Source organism: Oryx dammah, unplaced genomic scaffold (genome assembly GCF_014754425.2).
Source record: "Oryx dammah isolate SB20612 unplaced genomic scaffold, SCBI_Odam_1.1 HiC_scaffold_8, whole genome shotgun sequence".
Classification (NCBI taxonomy): Eukaryota; Metazoa; Chordata; class Mammalia; order Artiodactyla; family Bovidae; genus Oryx; species Oryx dammah.
The window spans coordinates 44,601,315-44,624,391 of NW_024070192.1; the positions used below are offsets into that span (position 1 = coordinate 44,601,315).

Here is a 23,077-nt window from a genome sequence, read left to right on the forward strand (position 1 = left end):
CTCTTCCAAATACGTATGTTAATGTAGCTGTAAGTTAACTGTCATCTACAGAAAACCCTGAGCTAGGTTGTTACTATCGCAAATTCATTCCTTTCCTCTTCATCTGCATGGGTCGCCCCATTGATGTGACCTGCTTTGGTCAACGTGTGGTCACCCCATTGTGACAATGTGTGGTGATCTCAACAGTTTGAAATGTGCTTGGGTGGTGAACTGCGCCCTCTCAGGCATTTGCTGTTATCATGAGAAGAACATGCCCCAGGCTCCGCTGACATCGGCAAAAATAAGCTACACGTGGAGCCAATCTGTAGTCAACCCACAGCCTGGGATGGGCTCAGCCAAAAACGGCCAAACCCTGAATGCATGAAGAATAAATAAATATTGACTGCTGTAGCCACTAAGGTTTAGAGTGGTTTGGTAGGGTGAATAATCCTCCCTCCCACATATCTACCTCTCAATCCCTGGAACCAGTAAATGATACTTCATCTGACACAAAAAAAGGACTTTGCCATTGTGATCAGGTTAATGATCTTGAGATGGGTAGATTATCCTGGATTATCTGGGTGGATTGTAAGTACAATCACATATATCTATATAAGAGGGGGGGTGGAGGGAGATTTGAAGAGGAAGAGGAGATGGCATGTGACTATGGAAGCAGAGACTGGAGCCACAAACTATGGAATTCTGGCAGCTAACAGAAGCTGGAAAAAGCAAGGCAAGATTATCCCCATAACCACTAGAGGAAGTATGGCCTTGATGACACCCTGATTTTGGCCCAGTGAAACCGATCAGACTTCTGGCCTCCAGAACTGTGAAAGGATAAATTCCTGTTGTTTTAAGCCACTAAGTCTGTGATAATTTTCATAGCAGCCATAGGAAACCAATATAAGTGGTTCATAGCATAGTTATGCCAATGGTCAACTGATATATTATACCCAAACCAATAATAATAATATTAGTGTTAATAATACTAATGTTAATAATTATAGCAAACACATAGTAGCTGCCATATGCCAGGCACTGATCAAAGTATGTTGAATATATTAAGTCCTTTAATACTCACAACCATACTATACGGTGGGTACTCTGATTTCCCTTTTACAGTTGAAGAAACAGAAGAACAGAGAGGCCATGGCGTTTCGTTTTGTAAGTGCTGAGCAGGGATTGGACCCCAAGTGCCTTGTGGTTGACTGAAGCTAAGAACTACCTGCTGGTTAGGCAGCAGTTGAGTCAAAAAATTACACAGAAGTTAGTGATTCTTCAACTCTGGCAGCAGAGTTAAAACTTAAAGGCTTCCTTCCCAGTTGGGAATAACTCTTATGCCAACTAATTACTCCATTTGCTTGGTATGATGAAGGTACCTCATTTAAATGCACATGACTAGCTCATAAGTATTAATAACCATAACACAGCTAATAGGAAACTTTATAACTCCCAGAACACCTAGTATTGAATCATGATACAATAATTATATTACTGGCAAAATACCATCCAAGCCACTGGGCACAGGGTGTTATGCTGGGGCCCCTGGGTGGAGTACAAACAAGCAAAAGGACACTGCTTCCCTCAATTATTTATCATATGGTTGAGGAGAGAAGACAAAATGTGCAAAATTACAAATGATCTGCAGACGAAAGAAATCTTAGAATTCAACAGGAATCTTTGAGCTAAAGACTTTTTTTTAGGGTTTTGTGGGTTGTTTTTTTTTTTAAGTATTTTTAAGTCTCTGTTGAATTTGTTCAACACTGGTTCCCTGTTATGTTTTGTTTTTTTGGCTGTGAAGTACCTGGGATCTTAACTCCCCAACCAGGGACTGAACCCACACCCCCTGCACTGGAAAGAGATGTCTTAGCCACAGGACCACCAGGGAAGTCCCTGAAGACCTCTTATAAATTGTCAGCTGGGTGGTTCTCTGCCCTGACTCTTCCACAGAACACCTGGCAATAGTAAGACTTTCTAACAGAAAACATTGAATATAAATAGCCCTAAATTTTCTTTAGTTATAAATGAAGCCCCACAAAGGAATGACTCATGGGTTCCTCCTTAGTCTGTATATGGACGTATGCACCCGTATGCATGTGTGTGCTTGCGCATGTGTAAGCATGTATGGTATTTCTAGGATTAATGTGGTTAAAAAGAAATCACGCTGAATATCCTGCTTTGTAACATATATTTTCATTTAACATTTATCATGAGCACTTGGGAGAAGGCAATGGCAACCCCCTCCAGTACTCTTGCCTGGAAAATCCCATGGACGGAGGAGCCTGGTGGGCTGCAGTCCATGGGGTCCATAAGAGTCGGAGACGACTGAGTGACTTCACTTTCACTTTTCACTTTCATGCATTGGAGAAGGAAATGGCAACCCACCCCAGTGTTCTTGCCTGGAGAATCCCAGGGATGGGGGAGCCTGGTGGGCGGCCGTCCATGGGGTCGCACAGAGTCGGACACGACTGAAGCGACTTAGCAGCAGCAGCAGCAGCATGAGCACTTGATTAAATTTCTGTATATTGTCCTTGTTAATGGCTGCTTCGTTTTCTGCTATATGGATGTATTATAATTTATATGACTCAATGTTTTTCTCCATCATTTTCCACTTTCATGAGAAATGCTGAAGAGAAAATTCTTACAACTAAATGTTTACATGAAATCTCAAGAATTTCCTTACTATAAATTTCTAGAAGTATAATTGCTAGATTAGAGGCAAACCCAACCAAATTTTAGGGTTTTTTTTTGAAACACATTGCTAAACTACCATCTGGAAAGTTCTCACGTATTTACTCTCTTGCCAGCAGTAAACAAATCCTCAGCAACACTGTGTAGGATTAAAAAAAAAAAACCTCAAGTATTTGATAGATGGAAATGTGTTTGCTGGCCATTTTCCCCTTCTTTTATTTTTTGGTGGACTGATTGTTTATATTCTCCCTCCATTTTCTAGTATTTCTTTGGAAGGGCCTTTTGTACATTAAAGGTATTTATATTCTGCACATGTTGAAATTGAAAAGATAGCATTTAAAGCCACTCTATGTTACCCCATAAAGAGAAACTGTAGGCTCTAAATATATGCAATAAATAATTATACATATCCCAGAACGTGCTGAATATTTCATAAATTTTTTATTTTGGTTAGCAAAACTTACTAGTCCAAGCAGAATGTGTTTAAATGTGCCAGGACAAAGAATATAAGCCATTTCTGACACACTTAGATTTCTTGGTAGCAGTTACATACGTTTGCTGTAGCAAGAAAAAGCTAAAGTAAACCCTAACCTCGCAGCCCTTATGCTTAAACCACACAGATTCTATGATATACCTATTAGGACATTAGAATCTATTTTGCCACCCATAAAGTATCTTGCTGTTGTTGTTGTTTAGTTACTAAGTTGTGTCCAACTCTTTTGTGACCCCATGGACTGTAGCCCACCAGGCTCCTCTGTCCATGGGATTTCCTAGGCAAGAATACTGGAGTGAGTTGCCCTTTCCTTCTCCAGGAAATCTTCCTGACCCAGGGACTGAACCTGAGTCTCATGCATTGGCAAGTAGAATTCTTTCTTGTTTTTAATTTTTTAATTTAAGAATGATTGCTTTATAGAATCTTGTGGTTTTCTGTCATACATCTATAAGAATCAGTCATAGGTACACCCACGTCCCCTACCCTCCCGGACCTCCCGCACACCTCCCTCCCCATCCCACCTTTCAGCCTGTCACAGAGCCCCTGTTCCCTGAGTCATACAGCAGATTCCCACTGGCTGTCTATTTTACATTTGGTATTGCGCATTTCTGTGTTGCTCTCCTCATACACCTCCCCTTCTCCCTCTTCTCCTCTGCCCGTGTCCATAGGTCTGTTCTCTATGTCTGTTTCTCCACTGCGGCAGGTAGATTCTTTACTGCTGAGCCACCAGGGAAGCCGACAAAGTGTCTTAGCTTAATGGACTATGTGGCAAAAGTATGTACTTTTTGAAAAAAAAGTCAGTTTTGAAAATCACCTTTTGCGGGGGGTGTGTGTGTGTGTGTGACATTTTACATGAACTATCAGCATGGCCGTGAGATAATGAATACTCATTATACTATTTTCTTTGCTGCCTTTAATATTTGTCACCCAACTGTTTCCCAAAGAACCAGAAGGAACTTATATAGGAGCTACCTAGATGACACAGTCACCCAAAGAAAGAAAGTGAAGTCACTCAGTTGTGTCCGACTCTTTGCGACCCCACAGATTGTAGCCTACCAGGCTCCTTTGTCCAAGGGATTTTCCAGGCAAGGGTACTGGAATGGGTTGCCATTTCCTTCTCCAGGGGATCTTCCCAACACAGGGATAGAACCAAGGTCTCCCGCATTGCAGGCAGACACTTACCATCTGAGCCACCAGGGAAGCCTTATACAGTCACCCGACTGAGGAATAAAGAACAGGTAGGCAATGAGGGTGGAGGGTCAGTCACACTGGAACCCCCAAATAAGAATGGTTCCTGGATTTGCGTACAAACCCGAATCCTGAGCTAACTGGAAGCTTCAGCAAATGCATATGAGTTGCCTGGATTTCATTATTTCATGAGGTTGGTAATTAAATACTCCCTGCACCCAAATATGCTTTTAATTTTTAAACAATAATTTTTGTCAAGGAGGAAGAAAAATTAATTGCTCAGCAGTGATTCGATGGTATTTTGCTTGACGTGGCTGTCTTCCTCCAGATGAGCTTTTGGTGTACGCCTCCTAACTGTAAGATATTTCATTTGAGTCTGGAATGGCAATCCTCACCGAGTTGTTCACTAGTTTTTAATTTAATGTAAACACCTATTCATCGAATCACCTCCCTTTCACTAATTAATTCCTTGCAAAGAGTCAATTTCTTGAGCTTCCAGCAATTAAAAAAGAAAAGTGCTAGGAAAATGTAGCCAGAGTTTTTTTTTTTTTCCTTCCACCACTTTAAGGGGCCAGAAAATGTTGTCATGGAGACAACAGCTGGTAGATTATGAGTGACAGGTCTCAAGAGAGAAGTGTCTTGGAAAGGGAAGATCTCAAGTTGGAAAAAAAAAGTGAGAAAGAACCACTGCAAGCTCCTTCGTTAAGCGTGGTGGGGAGCTCAGCTGAAAGAGGTATCTGAGTGAACAAAGAATAAAAGTATTTCCTCCTTTCTTTCAACTAACATAGGAAATGTTTTTCTTCCAAAGGGGAACAGATTTCTTTTAAGCAAATCTCAAGCATATGTACATATCTTGACATAATTACATTTTAAAATTGGGATTCACACTGATGCACCAAATTGGTTGCCTTAGTAATGAGGTATCACCCAGGCAACGGATTTGTGGCTCTTTCGCGAGAGCAAATCATCTGCTTGCAACTTACAGTGGGGCGGGCTGGGGAAGGGGTGGCAGTGGTCGCTTCCTGGCAGTTATCTGAGAGGAGATAAATCAGAAACAAATTATTTTTGACATGTCGTCATTACTTTCCAAATATGCTTTTATCTTTTTTATTCATCAGTTGGGTGGGAGGAGAAAAAGGGTAGGTGGGGGCAGGAAAAGAGAGAGGGAGGGAGGGAGGGAGGGAGGAAGGATGCTCTGTCATTCCAGTGCTGCTGAAGCATTTTTATTGTTCTAAAAGGGCTTTGCATTTGTCAATATGTAAATAAGGAGAAGGAGAATAGAGGATGAGGTGGCTGGATGGCATCACTGACTCGATGGACATGAATCTGAGTGAACTCCGGGAGTTGGTGATGGACAGGGAGGCCTGGCGTGCTGCGATTCACGGGGTCGCAAAGAGTCGGACACGACTGAGCGACTGAACTGAACTGAACTGAAATACTAAACGGCATCAGTTATTGGCCAACATTATAAGTCAACAGAAATTCTCTTCACAATAATAAAAATCAATGACTTGCACTGAGTAATGTTATTTTAATGGCACTGCTTAGTAACACACGTAGGGGTAACGCTTCAACATTCAAGAATCAGTTATTAAATGTCTTGTAGATAGGAAATACTCCTTGGTTTCTTCATAAAGAACATCCATCCTTTCCCATACCTATTTCCATTACCACGATTTACCAATAAATGTTTTTCACACTTTCCTGGGGGCTTCCCAGGTTGGCACTACCTGCCTGCCAGTGCAGGAGATGTAAGAGATTGGGTTGGATCCCTGGGTCGGGAAGATCCCTTGGAGGAGGACATGGCAATCCACTCCAGTATTCTTGCCTGGAGAATCCCACGGACACAGAAGCCAGGTGGGCTACAGTCCAGAGGGCTGCGCGGAGTCAGACACGATTGAAGCGACTTAAGACGCACGCACACACACTTTCTTGCTGGAGGATTCTGATACTGGCTGTGTTTTTCTTCTCCTCTTATACTCTGCTTTCACCCCACTCATTTTTGACATTCTGGTTATTAATAAACTGGTGATCTTCCAATGGCCAGATTACGTGGGCATTTTCAAGCCCTTTATTTTGCTGCATAACTCTGTGTTTGACACTGCTGAAACCTGCCACTTCCTTTGCTTCCCTGACTCATACATCCAACTTGCTGTGCATCTTGACTTGAATGTCTCAGATGCACTTCGAACTATGCTGCAAACTATTAATTTCCTCCAAATACGCTCCTGCCTCTGTTCCTTTTCTCTCTCTCTCAATTGTTAGTGGCACCAGCTGTCTAGGAACCTTCCTCTAACATTGAAGGGGCAGTTTTTGTATTAATAATCCAAAGGGCTAGGACTAGTCTACATTTATTATCGAACACAATATTGAATATTTTTGTTTAAATAGTTTTGAATATTTTTTGTAGAAACACTTGCTCCCTATTTTTGTCATAGGAAGTTTATAAACAATAACCATAGTGACAATTAACTGCTATGACACCAATGACCCAACTCTAATGAATTCAACCTGTACAAATGGTTTATGGAATAAAGATGAAGAGCCATCTTCCCTACAAATGGACTCTGAGTAAAATGTAAACTTGACAGAGTGGTTCTCAAACTTTTTGGCATCTCTCCTTCATCCAGAAGGGATAGGTTACCCACACCAGTATTCTTGGGCTTCCCTTGTGGCTCACCTGGTAAAGAATCCACCGATAATGTGGGAGACCTGGGTTCAATCCCTGGGTTGGGAAGATCCCCTGGAGAAGGGAAAGGCTACCCACTCCAGTACTCTGACATGGAGAATTCCATGGACTGTATAGTCCATGGGGTTGCAAAGAGTCAGACACAACTGAGCGACTTTCACTTTCACTCACTTCATCCAGAAAGCCTTCTCTTCCAGCTCAGGTAGGTGGCTGGTCTCTGAGCCCACTTGGCAGTCATTACCTACTCAACAGAGTCATAATTACTCAACTGCACTGGTCTGAGTGCTAACACATCACCCTCCTGACTGGGTTGTCAGCTTTCTCTGGGTGAAGCCCTGTCTTGTTCACTGTACATCCCTCTTCAGTAATGAATGGGAAAATTCATGTTTATTACTCATTGAAAATGCATGAGTGCCCTTCTCCCACCCAACCATACATCACAGTGCTGGAAAAGACACTTGCTACCCATTTCTTTTCATCTACTGAAAAAACATATCATCATTTGATCAAGGGCACATTTTTCTTTATTTCTTTCAATACTTAGTCATGGTCAAGCAGCATATTTTTAACCATAAATATTCCCCATGAATAAAGCAGTGAGTGGACTGGCATTGGGGGCAACCGCTCTTACCGCCCAGGAAAGCCTCCCCCTCCCTTCCTGTAATTTGGCTTATGCTTTGTTTACAGTCATCCACACACATCTTTCCCAATCTGCTCCTGGCTTGAAAGTCACTTCTCTTCTCCTGGAGCATAAATTCTCTGTAAAAGAGTCACTGATCATTTTTCATTACCACACATATGTCAAGAGCTGATTCATATAGGAAATAGCAGTTTTCTTCCATTGTAGTGAAGACATATCCTAGTTCATATATCCAAGAGTCAATGACTCAGACATCACTAGGTGTCTACCCAGGTCATTCAATAAAGGAATTTTGCCAAATTACCTTCTTCTTTCTCTCTGCTCATGATGCCATCATCATCTTTGTGGCTGGTTTTACAAACTTTCCTTCAACAGTGTAAGGCATACCTGTTTTTCCTATAGGGAGTGAGCACACTCTGAATGATGCTACTATGTTGTAAGTGAGTAATGGAGAAGAGAGCGTATGCTGGACCACTGGGTTCAAACCCCAGCTGTGGGGTTCACCATTGGTGTGATGTCCAGCAAGCTACTCTATGTAGTGATAGACACTCATTTACAGAGTTCTTGTAAAGATTCCGTTAATATATATGAAGGGCTCAGAATAGTGCCTGTCAGCCAGTAAAGATTAACTATTGTATCAGTAGGTGTCTTTTTTTTTTTTTTTACACTTTAAGGGCAAAAGTAATTATTTTGCTTTTAGTGTGAGAAATCAAACACTTGATTGGTTTCTCAAAGAAGCTGGTGAGCTTTGTTTGAAAAGGATGTGAGAGCCCCACAGCTTCATGCTACTATTTGACAAAGTTTCACAATAAACAATACATCAGGGAACAGGGCCAAGTGAATAACTACACCCGTACAGTCTAATTTTCAGATAATGATTCTATTCACACTTTTTCTCTGGCTGATTTACAAAATTATTCTACTCAGACCTATATTAATCTTTGAGATTACTTATAATTAATAGTGATATTATTCTCAGTTTCAGCATTTGCTGTTTTCATGACATATTCATGCTTTAATGAACCATTTTTAACTCTTCACAAGATCTTTTGTATGTTTGGGGCTATAATATAATCCAACAATGGGAGTGTGTAAAATGCAAATTTAACAAATATAAGAACATACAAATAATATTAAATTGCTAATCAGAATAAACCAACCAGGCCAGTCTTTAAAATATACATTTTTTAAGGATGAAATGATACATCACTGGAAATCATAATTAATGTGATAAAGATCAGTGTGTTTCATTCTTGAAAGTGCCTTAGCTCGAATCTCTAACCACGTATAGAAAGACATTTCTAAGTCAACTGGGAATAAGCAACACAAACTACACATTAGGCTGTAGTAATATGTAGGAATTCTGGTTAATTTTATATAGTATTATAATAGTATATTAAAATCCTTATCTGGTACTGGTATGTAAGGACAAAATGATAACGTAACTTAGATTTCCTTTCAAAAACACCAGACCAAAAACATATAAAAACATGTGGTGAATACTAGATAAAATGAGAGTAGTAAAGGACTGATCCTTGTTCAAGCTAAGAGATGCGGACACTACTCTTCCTACTTTTGTGAATATTTACTATTTTTCATAACAAAAATATCAAAAAGAAAAAGGAAATACACCTTTTATCAAGTTACGTTAAAAAAGTGACTGCTCACTAGACCCTCCAAATGCAATACATTCCAGAAATGAGAAATAGTATGTTTAACATTCCATGATCAAAATTCAGTAAAACTAAAAATTAATTAATTACAGACATCCTGGAATGTGAAGTCAAGTGTGCCTTAGGAAGCATCACTATGAACAAAGCTAGTGGAGGTGATGGAATTCCAGTTGAGCTATTTCAAATCCTGAAAGATGATGCTGTGAAAGTGCTGCCCTCAATATGACAGCAAATTTGGAAAACTCAGCAGTGGCCAAAGGACTGGAAAAGGTCAGTTTTCATTCCAATCCCAAAAAAAGGCAATGCCAAAGAATGCTCAAACTACTGCACAATTGCACTCATCTCACATGCTAGTAAAGTAATGCTCAAAATTCTCCAAGGCAGGCTTCAGCAATACGTGAACCGTGAACTTCCAGATGTTCAAGCTGGTTTTAGAAAAGGCAGAGGAACCAGAGATCAAATTGTCAACATCTGCTGGATCATGGAAAAAGCAAGAGAATTCCAGAAAAACATCTATTTCTGCTTTATTGACTATTGCAAAGCCTTTGACTGTGTGGAGCACAATAAACTGGGGAAAATTCTTCAAGAGATGGGAATACCAGACCACCTGACCTGCCTCTTGAGAAATCTGTATGCAGGTAAGGAAGCAACAGTTAGAACTGGACATGGAACAACAGAGTGGTTCCAAATAGGAAAAGGAGTGTGTCAAGGCTGTATATTGTCACCCTGCTTATTTAACTTATATGCAGAATACATCATGAGAAACGCTGGGCTGGAGGAAGCACAAGCTGGAATCAAGATTGCTAGGAGAAATATCAATAACCTCAGATATGTAGATGATACCACCCTTATGGCAGAAAGTGAAGAACTAAAGAGCCTCTTGATGAAAGTGAAAGAAGAGAGTGAAAAAGTTGGCTTAATGCTCAACGTTCAGAAAACGAAGATCATGGCATCTGGTCCCATCTCTTCATGGGAAATAGATGGGAAACAGTGGAAACAGTGGCTGACTTTATATTGGGGGGCTCCAAAATCACTGCAGATGGTGACTGCAGCCATGAAATTGAAAGACGCTTACTCCTTGGAAGGAAAGTTATGACCAGCCTAGACCGCATATTAAAAAGCAGAGACATTACTTTGCCAACAAAGGTCCATCTAATCAAGGCTATCCACTAGTCATGTATAGATGTGAGAGTTGAACTGTAAAGGAAGCTCAGCAACGAAGAACTGATGCTTCTGAACTGTGGTGCTGGAGAAGACTCTTGAGAGTCCCTTGGACTGCAAGGAGATCCAACCAGTCCATCCTAAAGGAGATCAGTCCTGGGTGTTCACTGGAAGGACTGATGTTGAAGCTGAAACTCCAATACTTCGGCCACCTCATGCGAAGAGCTGACTCATATGAAAAGACCCTGATGCTGGGAAAAATTGAGGGCGGGAGGAGAAGGGGACAACAGAGGATGAGATGGTTGGACAACATCACCGATTCCATGGACACCAGTTTGGGTAAACTCCAGGAGTTGACGGACAGGGAGGCCTGGCGTGCTGTAGTCCATCGGGTCGCAAAGAATCGGACATGACTGAGCGACTGAACTGAACTGAAAAATTACCAAAAATGTCAGAAAATGAAGAAAATACACTCAAAACATTCATCACCTGGAAATGATTAAAAAAATTTTTTTAAATAACATTTTTTTGGGAAATAGGAAATCTAGGTATATAATAATGCATGAAATTCTATAGATATAGTAAAAGTGGTTCTCAGAACAAATTCCATAGTCTGTTATTAATAACTGTGAAAGAATAAAATGCATGAAATGTCCAACTCCAGAACTGGGAGGAAGAGAATCTCCTGCTTGCTTCTTTTTACATTCTAGAAAAAGAGGAATTGATGAAAATAAAAAGTAAAATCAGTAAATTAGAAACAGGAAAATGGTGGCACTAACAAGAGAGCTGGTTCTTGAAAATACATTACTAACTAAAGTTGATAAGACTATGGTTTTTCCAGTGGTCATGTATGGATGTGAGAGTTGGACTCTGAAGAAGGCTGAGCGCCGAAGAATTGATGCTTTTGAACTGTGGTGTTGGAGAAGACTCTTGAGAGTCCCTTGGACTGCAAGGAGATCCAGCCAGTCCATTCTAAAGGAGATCAGCCCTGGGATTTCTTTGGAAGGAATGATGCTGAAGCTGAAACTCCAGTACTTTGGCCACCTCATGCGAAGAGTTGACTCACTGGAAAAGACTCTGATGCTGGGAGCGATTGGGGGCAGGAGGAGAAGGGGACGACAGAGGATGAGATGGCTGGATGGCATCACTGACTCGATGGACGTGAGTCTGGGTGAACTCCGGGAGTTGGTGATGGACAGGGAGGCCTGGCATGCTGCGATTCATGGGGTCACAAAGAGTCGGACATGACTGAGTGACTGAACTGAACTGAACTGAACTGAACCAGTCAAATACACAAAATGAGTGATCTGAAGGAATGATGAAAAAGGAAATGAAAAGAAACATAAGAGACAACTTTGTTCCATTCTGTTGAATTAGGTTTGAGAAACTGAATGATTTTCTAAGAAAATATAAGTCCAAAACTAAGCCAAAACAGACCAATTCTTTTAAGGAACTATAAGAAAACACTGCTGATCTATTGATAAAAGAACCCTATATGTTGTACAATATTTACAAAGTATCAGTTTGCTAGTGGAAAACCAAATTTGTTATTTTAAAATAAAAAAGAAAAGGTCATTAACCCTACAATTCCATCTAGAACTGCACTTTAAAATTAGAAACAATCACATATCATTTTAGCCTACCTTCTGAGCATTTTATTTCACAGCGTGAGGAGCCTTTCTTGGCATTCCATCATCCCTTTTCCTCTCTCACTCTTTTCCATACTTTCTCCTTCACTCATTCCTTTGTCCTGCTCTATACTGCCTTTGTAGTGTAGTAGTGAAAGTCACTCAGTCATGTCCGACTCTTTGCGATCCCACGGACTATAGAGTCCATGGAATTCTCCAGGCCAGAATACTCGAGTGGGTAGCCGTTCCCTTCTCCAGGGGATCTTCCCAGCCCCGGGAATGAACCCAGGTTTCCTGCATTGCAAGCAGATTCCTTACCAGCTGAGCCACAAGGGAAGCCCATACTGTCTTTGAGATTGCATCAATTTTGCTATGATCTCATATGGCACCCCACTCCAGTACTCTTGCCTAGAAAATCCCATGGATGGAGGAGCCTGGTGGGCTGCAGTCCTTGGGGTCACAAAGAGTCAGACACGACTGAGCGACTTCACTTTCACTTTTCACTTTCATGCAATGAAGAAGGAAATGGCAACCCACTCCAGTGTTCTTGCCTAGAGAATCCCAGGGACAGGGGGGCCTGGTGGGCTGCTGTCTATGGGGTCACACAGAATTGGACACAACTGAAGTGACTCAGAAGCAGGAGCAGCACCATCCTCTAATTAGGAAGCTACCAGATGAGCAAAACTAAAATTCTGAGAGAAAGATTCAATGGAATGCTACTCAGCCATAAAAAAGAACGAAATAATGCCATTTGCAACTATAAGGATGAACATAAGGTTGTCACACTGAGTAAAGTTACTCAGATAAAGACAAATCTGTGACATTGCTTATTGTTGTTGTTTAGTTGCTAAGCTGTGTCCAACTCTTTGCAACCCCATGGACTGCAGCCTGCCAGTCTCCTCTGTCCATGGGATTTTCCAGGCAAGAATACTGGAGTGGGTTGCCATTTCCTTTCTCCAGGGGATCTCCCCAACCCAGGGGTTGAACCCATGTTTCTTGCCTTGCAGGTGGGTTCTTTACTGCTCAGCCATCAGGGAAACCTGACATTGCTTATAGGTGGAATCTAAATAAAAATGGTATAAACTTATCTACAAAACAGAAACAAAGTCACAGATGTAGAAAACAAACTTATGTTTACCAGGAGGTAGGAAGGGACGGGGGAGCCTGGTGGGCTGCCGTTTATGGGGTTGCACAGAGTCAGACACAACTGAAGCAACTTAGCAGCAGCAGCAGCAGCAGCAGCAGCAGGGAGGGAGGGATAAACTTGGAAATTGGATTGACATATACACACTACTATATATAAAACAGATAACTAGTAACGACCTATTGTATAGCACTTTGAGAATGATAGGGTTATTACTAATATTTATAACAGACAACAGTCATCAACCAGGAGGGTTCCAATCAGACTGAGAGGTATGGTCATCCTGGTTTCAAGTCAAAGCCTGAATCCGGTCAATCTCTTAGCTAGGTATAAAAGAAGAAACACAAAGTGTCAGGTCTGTGACAACAAACCATCCCCCTGGATAAGCACTGAAGATCAAAAGCAAGGATCTGGATATATACAGAACAGATGTGGGAAAATAACTTACTATGGCAGATAAAAAACTTGCAAATTTACAAGCTGTCTTAAGAAAGATAACAGAACGGAGTAAAGGCAATATTTTAAAAAAATTAACAGAAGAAAACTGTTTGAAGATGAAACAGAATTTTAAGATTCCACTCCAAAAGTTTTTTTCTGAGTTCTAGGCAAAATAAATGAACAAGACCAACACTTAGAAACATCTTGGCAATTGGGAGGGAAGAAAAACTTTTATAATTTGCACATGATGTAATCTTTTACCCAGAAAAATGAATAAAATCAATAAATATGAATCAAGAAAGGCTTCATTTTGGATACAGATAAACTAAGATAAGCCAAATCCAATGGACATAGGAGCCTGTATGGCTACAGACCATGGGGTCGCAAAGCACTGGACATGACTTAGCCACTGAGCATGAAAGCACATGCATGCAAGCCAATACTCTTTCTCTATACCAACACTGCCATGTAGCAAATCTAATAAAAACACAGTAATGAAATCCCAACAGCTACAAAAATAATAAAGTATCTAGGAATTTACCATGAATTCATAAGGTCCCTCTTAAGTCTAAAAGTCAATAAAATGATGTAAATAAGCCTATTCTATACTCTTAAGATGATTTAATATTATAAAAATGTTAATCCTTTCAAATTAATCTATAAATTCAATGCAACCCTAATAAACAGTATTGTTGAATTTCATGAACTCAATAAACACACATTAAAATTCATATTACAGAATAAAGGTATATGTATACAATAATCAACCTCAATAAAGAGTAGAAAAAAAAAAAGAGTACAGAAGATGGACTTATCATATACTAAGACATATGACAATAAAAACTGTGTGTCATTTAGTGTAATGAGAGGCAGATATAAAAATGGAACAGCATACAGAGTGCTCAGAAACAGAATACATGTAATATATATGTACATATAAAAACTTCATACACAATAGAAGTGGCATCACAAATTACCAGGAAAAGAATAGATTACTTAGTAGACACCGAGAAAACTTGCTCATCATATAGAAGAAAGTGAAACTGGATTCCTTTAGAGAACCACACACACAGGTGGATTTTGAATGGATTAAAGACCTAAATATGAAAGGTGAAACTATACAGTTCACAGAAGAAAACACAGGAGAGTACCTTTGTGACCTGGAGACAAGGCAAGCCCTCTTAAACAACATTCCAAAACACAAAGGATAAGGCAAAAAAAGTTGAAGATTTTCAATTATGTCAAAATTAAGGAGTCTCTTCAACAAAGCATATTAGAAAGTTCAATAGAACCCCTACAGTAGGAGAATATATTTATAATGTCTGAAGTGAAAGAGAGACTAATGTCTGAAACAGTCCAGGAATTCCTGCTCATCAACAAACAATGATACTAACTCCAGAAGAAAACTGGATGAAAGGTCTGAATGGGCAGTTTATAGGAAACCTCCAAAAGCAAACAAGCATTTAATTAGATGCTCAAGTTTAATGGTAATCAGAGAAAGAGGAAATATAATAAAACAGCGAGATCTCATTATACTTATTAGTCTGGCAAAATCTAGGTACCTGGATGATACTGAAAATGATGTGGGCACATAGTAACCTCTATATGCAAACTGGCGATGTGCAAACTGGCAGGCATCCTGGAGAGGAGCAGCCAGGTCTACATATGCCCAACAACCCAGCCGCCCTTCCCTTGATGGATACTCCATTCTCACAGAGGGACATGAATTCTTTTTGTATGCATGTATCAATTTTCACATTAAAACGTTTCATACAGAAGGTATGGAAATGGGTAAGGGGGATAAAAAGAAATATCTGAGTGAGCGAATGGAATGAAAAGGGGCCCTGTGCAGATCAATGATGACAGGTACCCTGATCTTAGGAGCAGTGCTAAGTCAGCATTACACACTTCATTCAAGGGCTGGCGGTGGGTCATGACGAATGAGACAGCTGGTTTCAAACGAGTTGGTCAAGCTTTTGAATGACAAGACAGAAAAAAGCCCTCTATGCAGTTAAGATGAGGGTAACAATCCAATTAACCACGAGACAAAAATCAGACTACTTCAGACATTTCTCTGATTCTGAATATCAGAAGATGAAATATCTTTGGCATTTGGAGGATATAATTGATTCTTGTTGCTGTGTACTAGAGAAACCAAGACAACACTGTAAAGCAATTATCTTCCAATTAAAAATAAATGTAAAAAGATATTTTAAAAAATTGAACTCACACAAGTAAGTCTTCCATGTGCAAAGGCAACAGAAAACACTCTAAGAGATGCATATACGCAAAAAATAATACATCATTGTGAACATTTCTTGAATCAAAGAAAGCATTCAACTCATTTTTAAGAACATAAAATCAAAGCCTTATCCTCATATAGAAAATGTAAGATTACCTTTTGTAGAAACAGGACAATCCTTACAAGCATCTGAGCACGGAGCTCTTCTAAGGTAAACAATGTTCGGGGTGTTCGAATGAAAATTTTGGTCTTCCCATAAGCCACATCATCCTGAAAGCCACAGTATTCGACCAGTTTCTTGACAGCCTCTTTGTCTGAGGGGAGGTCATGGTTGGGCCAGGTGAATTCAGAGATCATTTTGTACCTTGATGGGGGGGGGGGGAGGGAAAAAACAAACCAGGACATGGATTAAGGGAGAAAAACCATGTGGTATCAATAGATGCAGAAAAGCTATTCAATAAAATTCATGCTTCATAGAAAGGAAAAAAGAAAAACTTCTTAGCAAACTCAGAATAGAGATGAATTTCACTAGCCTCATAAGAGACACAGAAAAAGCCTTCAATAAAATATAATACTCCTTTAGGATAATAAATCTTACTAAACCAAGGTTAGAAGGGTTTTCCTTAATTTAATAAAAGCTATTTGCCAAAAACTTGCAGCAAATATTATCGGTAACATGGCAACCTTGGAAGCATTCTCTTTGCAAACAGAAACAAGACAAGGATGCCTCTATCATGGGTTTTTGAAAACATTTCTTAAGAACAACATGACTCGTTTCAAAGGAAATCAACCAGATCTTCAGATAAACTATCATCAGTAAAAGAAAACTAAGCTGTGTTTTACACGTAAGGTTAACACACAAAAATCATTTGCAATTCTACATACAAGTAGCCACCAGTTCCTCAATATGTGGGCCTCTTATAAGTTAGTTTACCACACACTAGCTTCTTGGTGACGGTGATCATGAGCAAGATGGAAGTCAAAGTCTCAGCCTTGCGTAACCTAATCTCACAAGCAACACTCCATCACTTTTGCCATATTCCATTTTGCTAGAAGCAATTCACGAGGGGCAGCCCACTCTCCTGGGAAAAGGAGTACGCGGGCATGAATACCAGGAAGCAGGGATCATTGGGACCAGCTTGGAAGGCTGCCTACCACAGTGCTTTCCCCCTACCCTTGGTGCAAAGTTGTTTACATGGAGTCAAATTTAGTATGTTTTTCACACATTGCATCTGAATTTTAAGTCTTAGTGAAAGAGGTTCTCCTCACACTTAGATTACAGGGTAATTCACTTAGGGGTTCTTCTAGGACTTGTATGTTTCCATTTTTTACATTTGGAGCTCTGATTCACTTGTAATTTATCTTGGTATATGGAATGGATCCAACTTTACTTCTGAAAAAAGTCTATTTCCAATATTATTTACTAAACAGTCCGTCTTTCTCCCTCTGAGTTAATACGCCATTTTATCATATGCTAAATTTTCATATGTACCTTAATTCATTTCTAGGCTTTTTGGTCTGTTTCACTGCTCTCTCTGCCCATCAGTACCATATGGTTTTAATTATAGATGTTATATTTTAATACCCAGTGGTCTTTTTTCTTTCTTTTCCTTTTAAAGGTCTTTCTAGATATTCTTGGACGTTTATTTTTCTATATGAACTTTAGAAGTAATTTGCATAGGGAAAAACAATCACAAAACAAACAAATCCTTGCGGGTATTTTTTTGGGTTCCCACGCGTTAAATTTGGCTAAGATGTCCAGCTGTCCCACCCAAGAACCAAGGATTGGTTCAAGGCTACTTTTGCGCCTTCCAGGACTCTTCATATTTTCCTCCTAGGAATTTACCCATTTCTGGTTAAGATAATATGTATCTAAGGGGCATCTGATTCCTCCTTCTTGATATTTCTCTCTTTTCCTAGTTTCTTTGCCAGCTTCCGTGGCAGCATGCTCTTCCTGGATTCCTCCTGGATTCAATCTCATTTCTGGTTACTGTTCTTCACTACTGGACCTCCAAATGGTGGAGTGCCCTGGGGCTCATATCAAGCCTTCTTCTCTCTATGTACAACCTCCCACTTCACCTCATCTATTCCGTCCACTTCATTTTTCAACTCAAGCAATTATTATCCCAAGCCCAGTTCTCAATTCTGAATTTCACACTCACATATCCAGGGCCTATATAGACCTTAAGGCATTTTAAATTCCTCTTTCAGTCCTTTCAACCGCAAAGTCATTGGTTACCAAAGCCAGAATCCTGGGAATCGCATTTGATTCCTGCTCTTCTCTATCATTCCTTCTCATTCATCATCGAGTCTATTGATTCCACCTCCAAAACATGTTTAAAATCCAGCTACTCTCATCTTCACTGCCACAATCCTAAGAGAAGCCACCACCAAGTTTACAACAACAGACTCCTAAACTGTTTCCATTTCTTCTTCAATCCATTCTGCATATTCAGCAGTCAGAGCAGTACCCAAACGCCTCACAACACTTTTATCTTTTACGGCCCTCCTGCTTTCATTGCTCTGCTCCAATAACCTTGGCCTTCTTCAGGGTCTTGGTGTTGTGGTTGCCTCTTTCTTGCTTGAGGCTTTGTATATGCTGTTCCCACTGCCTGGAATACTTTTTTTTTTTTTTTTTTAATGGAAATCCTGATTAGTCTTTTGGACTCTGTGGGAGAGGGAGAGGGTGGGATGATTTGGGAGAATGGCATTGAAACATGTATAATATCATATATGAAACGAGTCGCCAGCCCAGGTTTGATGCATGATACTGGATGCTTGGGGCTGGTGCCCTGGGATGACCCAGAGGGATGGTACAGGGAGGGAGGTGGGGGGGGTTCAGGATGGGGAATACGTGTATACTTGTGGCGGACTCATGTTGATGTATGGCAAAACCAATACAATATTGTAAAGTAATTAACCTCCAATTAAAATAAATAAATTCATATTAAAAAATGTATTTATCTATTTGGCTGTGTGAGGTCTTAGTTGGGACATGCAGGATCTTCCATTTTAGTTGCAGCATTTGAAATATTTAGTTGCAGCGTGCGAACTCTTTGCTGCACCATGTGGGATCTAGTTCCCTAACCAGGGATTGAACCTGGGCCCCCTGCATTGGTCTAGTCTTAGCCATTGGGCCATCAGGGAAGTTCCCTGGAATGCTTTTTTTTTAAAAGCTACTCTTTGAAAGGTGGAGACTTCCCATCTTCTAGTCTTTTTTGATTTTCCTTCATCAACCATCATCCCCATTATTCCTAAAACAACCAGTTGCATTTCTTTTCCTCATACCATTCATCTCAGTTTGTAATCATATTGATTTGCGGGTCTGTCTGTTGAATGTCCGTCTACAGGTACCACAAAGGCGGAGATTTTGTTTTGTTCCTCACTATATGCCACCTGCCTATCATGTTGTCTGCCACACAGTGAGGACAGAGATACGTGTTGAATAAAAGAATGGAAGAAAAATACATTTAAAAGTCTAGTCACTTGCCAGATAGACGCAGAAACAGAAACGGAAGAGTTCTGATACAAAGAGAGGGAACGATGTGCAATATCACATGAGAAAAGGAAATAAAACTCAAAAACTTGCAAATTAATTATGAAACTAGAATAAGAGTCAACAGACAGTAATGGTGTGTGTTGAAAGTTTTAGGCATTCTGCAGGAACTAGAAGAAATCGTACAGCCACACTGCTCAGCTAACATGTCAGGGTAACAGTGCCCTTCCTCTCTTTCCCATGGTTAAGGGCACAACCCCAGTTTCTCCAGCAAACCAGCATCCTGAACTTGCAACTTAACAAGCTGAACTCATCTGCTTTCTGATAACTAGTTTTTAACCTCCCTGGAAGACTTTAGCAGCTTCTAAGGTTATCAGTACCTTTAAAATCCTTCTTTCTCTCTTTTGATAAAAGAATGAAAGTGACAAGTAGAAGTCTAGGCTCAAAGCTAGCTTACAAAATAAATCTGCAGAATCTAAAAACACAAACTCACTGTGGAAATGTTACTTATTCTCCCACCAAGACTGAAAACATTCGTCCAGTGTCCTACACACATTCCATCCTATCCCATACAGCACTGTTCCTCAGTTCAATCAGTGTATGTAAATATTATACTTATATGAAATACATTCTTTTCCCTATCTTGTTAATTAACATTTCTATCCTTTCCATAAACAGTACAAGTCTTTACTTCTCTATATTCCTCATTCCCATTTTAATTTTTGTTGCAAATGATTACTACTGATATCCTTCCCTGCCCCCCGCACCCTGTTATAATGGAAACCACTTGTATAGATGTCACAAGAAGTTTTACTGACGTATTTGTTCAATGTTGTCTTTTTGCATTCCACATTTCCCTTCTGCACTTATATTCCTTTTTGCTAAAGTACACCCTTTTGAAGATTTTTCAGGAGTCTAGGGATAGTAAACTTTCTGAACTTTTATATGTCAGGAAATTTATTTTGTTTTCATTTTGCCCACACTCTTTTTTTTTTGGTCTGTGCTGGGTCTTCACTGCTGCATGTGGGTTTTCTGCAGCTGCAGTGAGTGGGGTCTACTCCCCAGTTGCAGTGCTCGGGCTTCTCACGGTGGTGGCATCTCTTGTTGCGGTGCACAGGCTTAGTTGCCTCACAGCATATACAATCTTCCCGAACCTGGGATGGAACCTGTGTCCCTTGCATTGGCAGGCAGACTCTCTACCACTGGACCACCAGGGAAGTTCCCTACCCACACTCTTGAACTTGGCATGGAATAAAATTCTAAGTGTAAACTTCATTCCCTTTCACCGTGAAGATACTGCTCCTTTGTCTGTTTACACTAAATGTTGCTAATGAGAAGTCTGATGACAGTATGAGTCTCATTTCCTCATAGGTAGTTTGCCTTTCTTCTTGGGAAATCTAAGCATTTTTCATTATGCCTAGAGTTCTGAAAGTGAACATAACGTAAGTTCATTTAAAAAATTCGTATGTTTTACACTTGGTGTGTTTTTTCAATCTGACCCCTGGACTCTTCTTTCCTTCTAGTGCTCCTGCTAAATGGTTTTTGGCCCTCCTGGATCAAACTTAACACTTGGTGTGACCTTTCTTTAGAACGTTCCATCTCTTTTTCTCTGTGATGAGGTCTGGGAGAAGTCTTCAGCTTGATATTCTAGCTCGATCTTCTAGCTCACTAACTCATTTAAAAGAAGTTTAGTGGATTGGGGGCAGGAGGAGAAGGGGACGACCGAGGATGAGATGGCTGGATGGTATCACTGACTCGATGGACGTGAGTCTGAGTGAACTCCAGGAGTTGGTGATGGACAGGGAGGCCTGGCGTGCTGCAGTTCATGGGGTCGCAAAGAGTCGGAGACGACTGAGCGACTGAACTGAACTGAACTGAGTTTGAAAAAAATTTTTTTTAAATTATGGTAAATTTTATGTATAGTAAAATGTACACATTTAAGTACACAATTCAGTAAGTTTTGAAAAATGTGTACACTCATGAAACTGACATGTCCACCAAGATGAAGATCCTCTACACAGTCACAAAGAGCTCCCCCATTACCTTTCCCCCTTTCCAGCCAACTCGCAACCGAAAGCTCTGATTGTTTTCTGTTCATGAGCTTCATATAAATGGCAGCATAAAGTATGTACTCTCTGGTGACGCCTTTTCACATAATGTTTTATTCATCCATGCTGTTGTTGTAATATCAGCTGTTCATTATCTCTCTCTCTTTTTTTTTTTTTTGGCCACACTGCATGGCATGTGGGATCTCAGTTCCCTGACCAGGGATTGAACCCACGCCCCCTGCATTGGAAGAGTGGAGTCTTAACCGCTGGACCACCAGGGAAGTCCCTGTTCATTCTCTTTAATGCGGACTTGTAACCATTGTATGATGACACTATAAATTGCTGGCTCATTCTATTGATGGACAATTCACTCCAATTGTGCTTCATTTGGTTTTCATTTTCCAAATCCCTAATTGTTTCTTTTGAACAACAACCTGTTCTTGTTTTGAACTTCATATTCCTACTTTAGGACCAAAATTCTCTCCTTTATCTCTCTGAGAATATGAATAGGCTTTTTTCAAGGTCTTCTGCTCCTTGCTCTAGTTCCTTGGGGCTGAGGTTTTGCATTTGTTGAGCTTATTGGTTCTTTCTCATTGGTCTGTTCTTTCTCAGATGTTTGATTGTTATCTCATCTCCTACCCTAGAATCCTTCTTCCTACATGCACGTCTTGGCCTTTGTTGGCCTCTTGTAAGGTGGCTACTTTTGCTTCCTGAATCTTGGCCAATATACCGATGATGTCTCCCTTGCAGTTGCTCAGGTGGTTATTTGTCCTGGCCATTACAGCAACCTCTCAGTGCTGCAGCTGGGGTAAACTCCAGACTGTAGCTGAAATGTCTCCTGAATGCCAGCTGAAGCCTCACAAGGCAGTCCTTCCTTAAATCTGTGACCTCAGCATACTTCTGGGTCTGCATGTCTGCCTCATATTGTATTTAGGAGTGATTCACATCTTTAAGGCTCACTGAGCATCCCTCCTTTGATTTCATAGTGTGGCTGTGCATTTACTTGGCTTTAAATACACATATTTTATATCACTGGGGGATGTTCTGGAGTGGGAATGGGAAATTTAAGATTGTACTCCTAAGACTATCATATCTGAAATTCATAGGTTCTTTTGAACCTTTTCTATTTTTACAAGAGTATTAGAAAACATAATCCAATCCTTGTAGCATGTCTTCTTTGCCAAAAAAAACACACCAAGCATCTTGAGTTGAAAGTAAAATAAGTACAGCAACAGACTAAAAGTGAGTAAGGATATGCACTTGCAAAATTCCTTGTCCCCGCCAAATCAAGCTTGCTTATTCTCTTCAACTATTCTCCATGGCTTCCTCTTTGTCTCATGATATTTTTTAGTTAGATAAATATACATTTTAGATAAATAATTCTTTCAGTTCAGCCCCATCCTATAGCTGCCCATTCCCATCCTGTCTTTCTAATACCTGACTTCTGCTGATCTTAAGTAGGTGACAACACAAAGATAAATACTACCATCGAGTACTTGCTAGAATTCTGAGCAATGACAAGGGATGAGTAATCTTCCTATTAACATCATTTGACACTGAAATCAAG

The 23,077-nt window shown here is 40.2% G+C and overlaps 1 protein-coding gene across 1 annotated transcript in view; it reads right to left on the reverse strand.

Moving 5' to 3' along the window:
- MYO1D (myosin ID) overlaps positions 1-23,077 on the reverse strand; it is a 361,445-nt gene that overhangs the window by 179,833 nt on the left and 158,535 nt on the right. Inside the window, exon 16 of the mRNA XM_040244025.1 lies at positions 16,123-16,330. Coding sequence (XP_040099959.1) covers positions 16,123-16,330 — 208 coding nt within the window. The remainder of the gene's footprint in view (positions 1-16,122; positions 16,331-23,077) is intronic.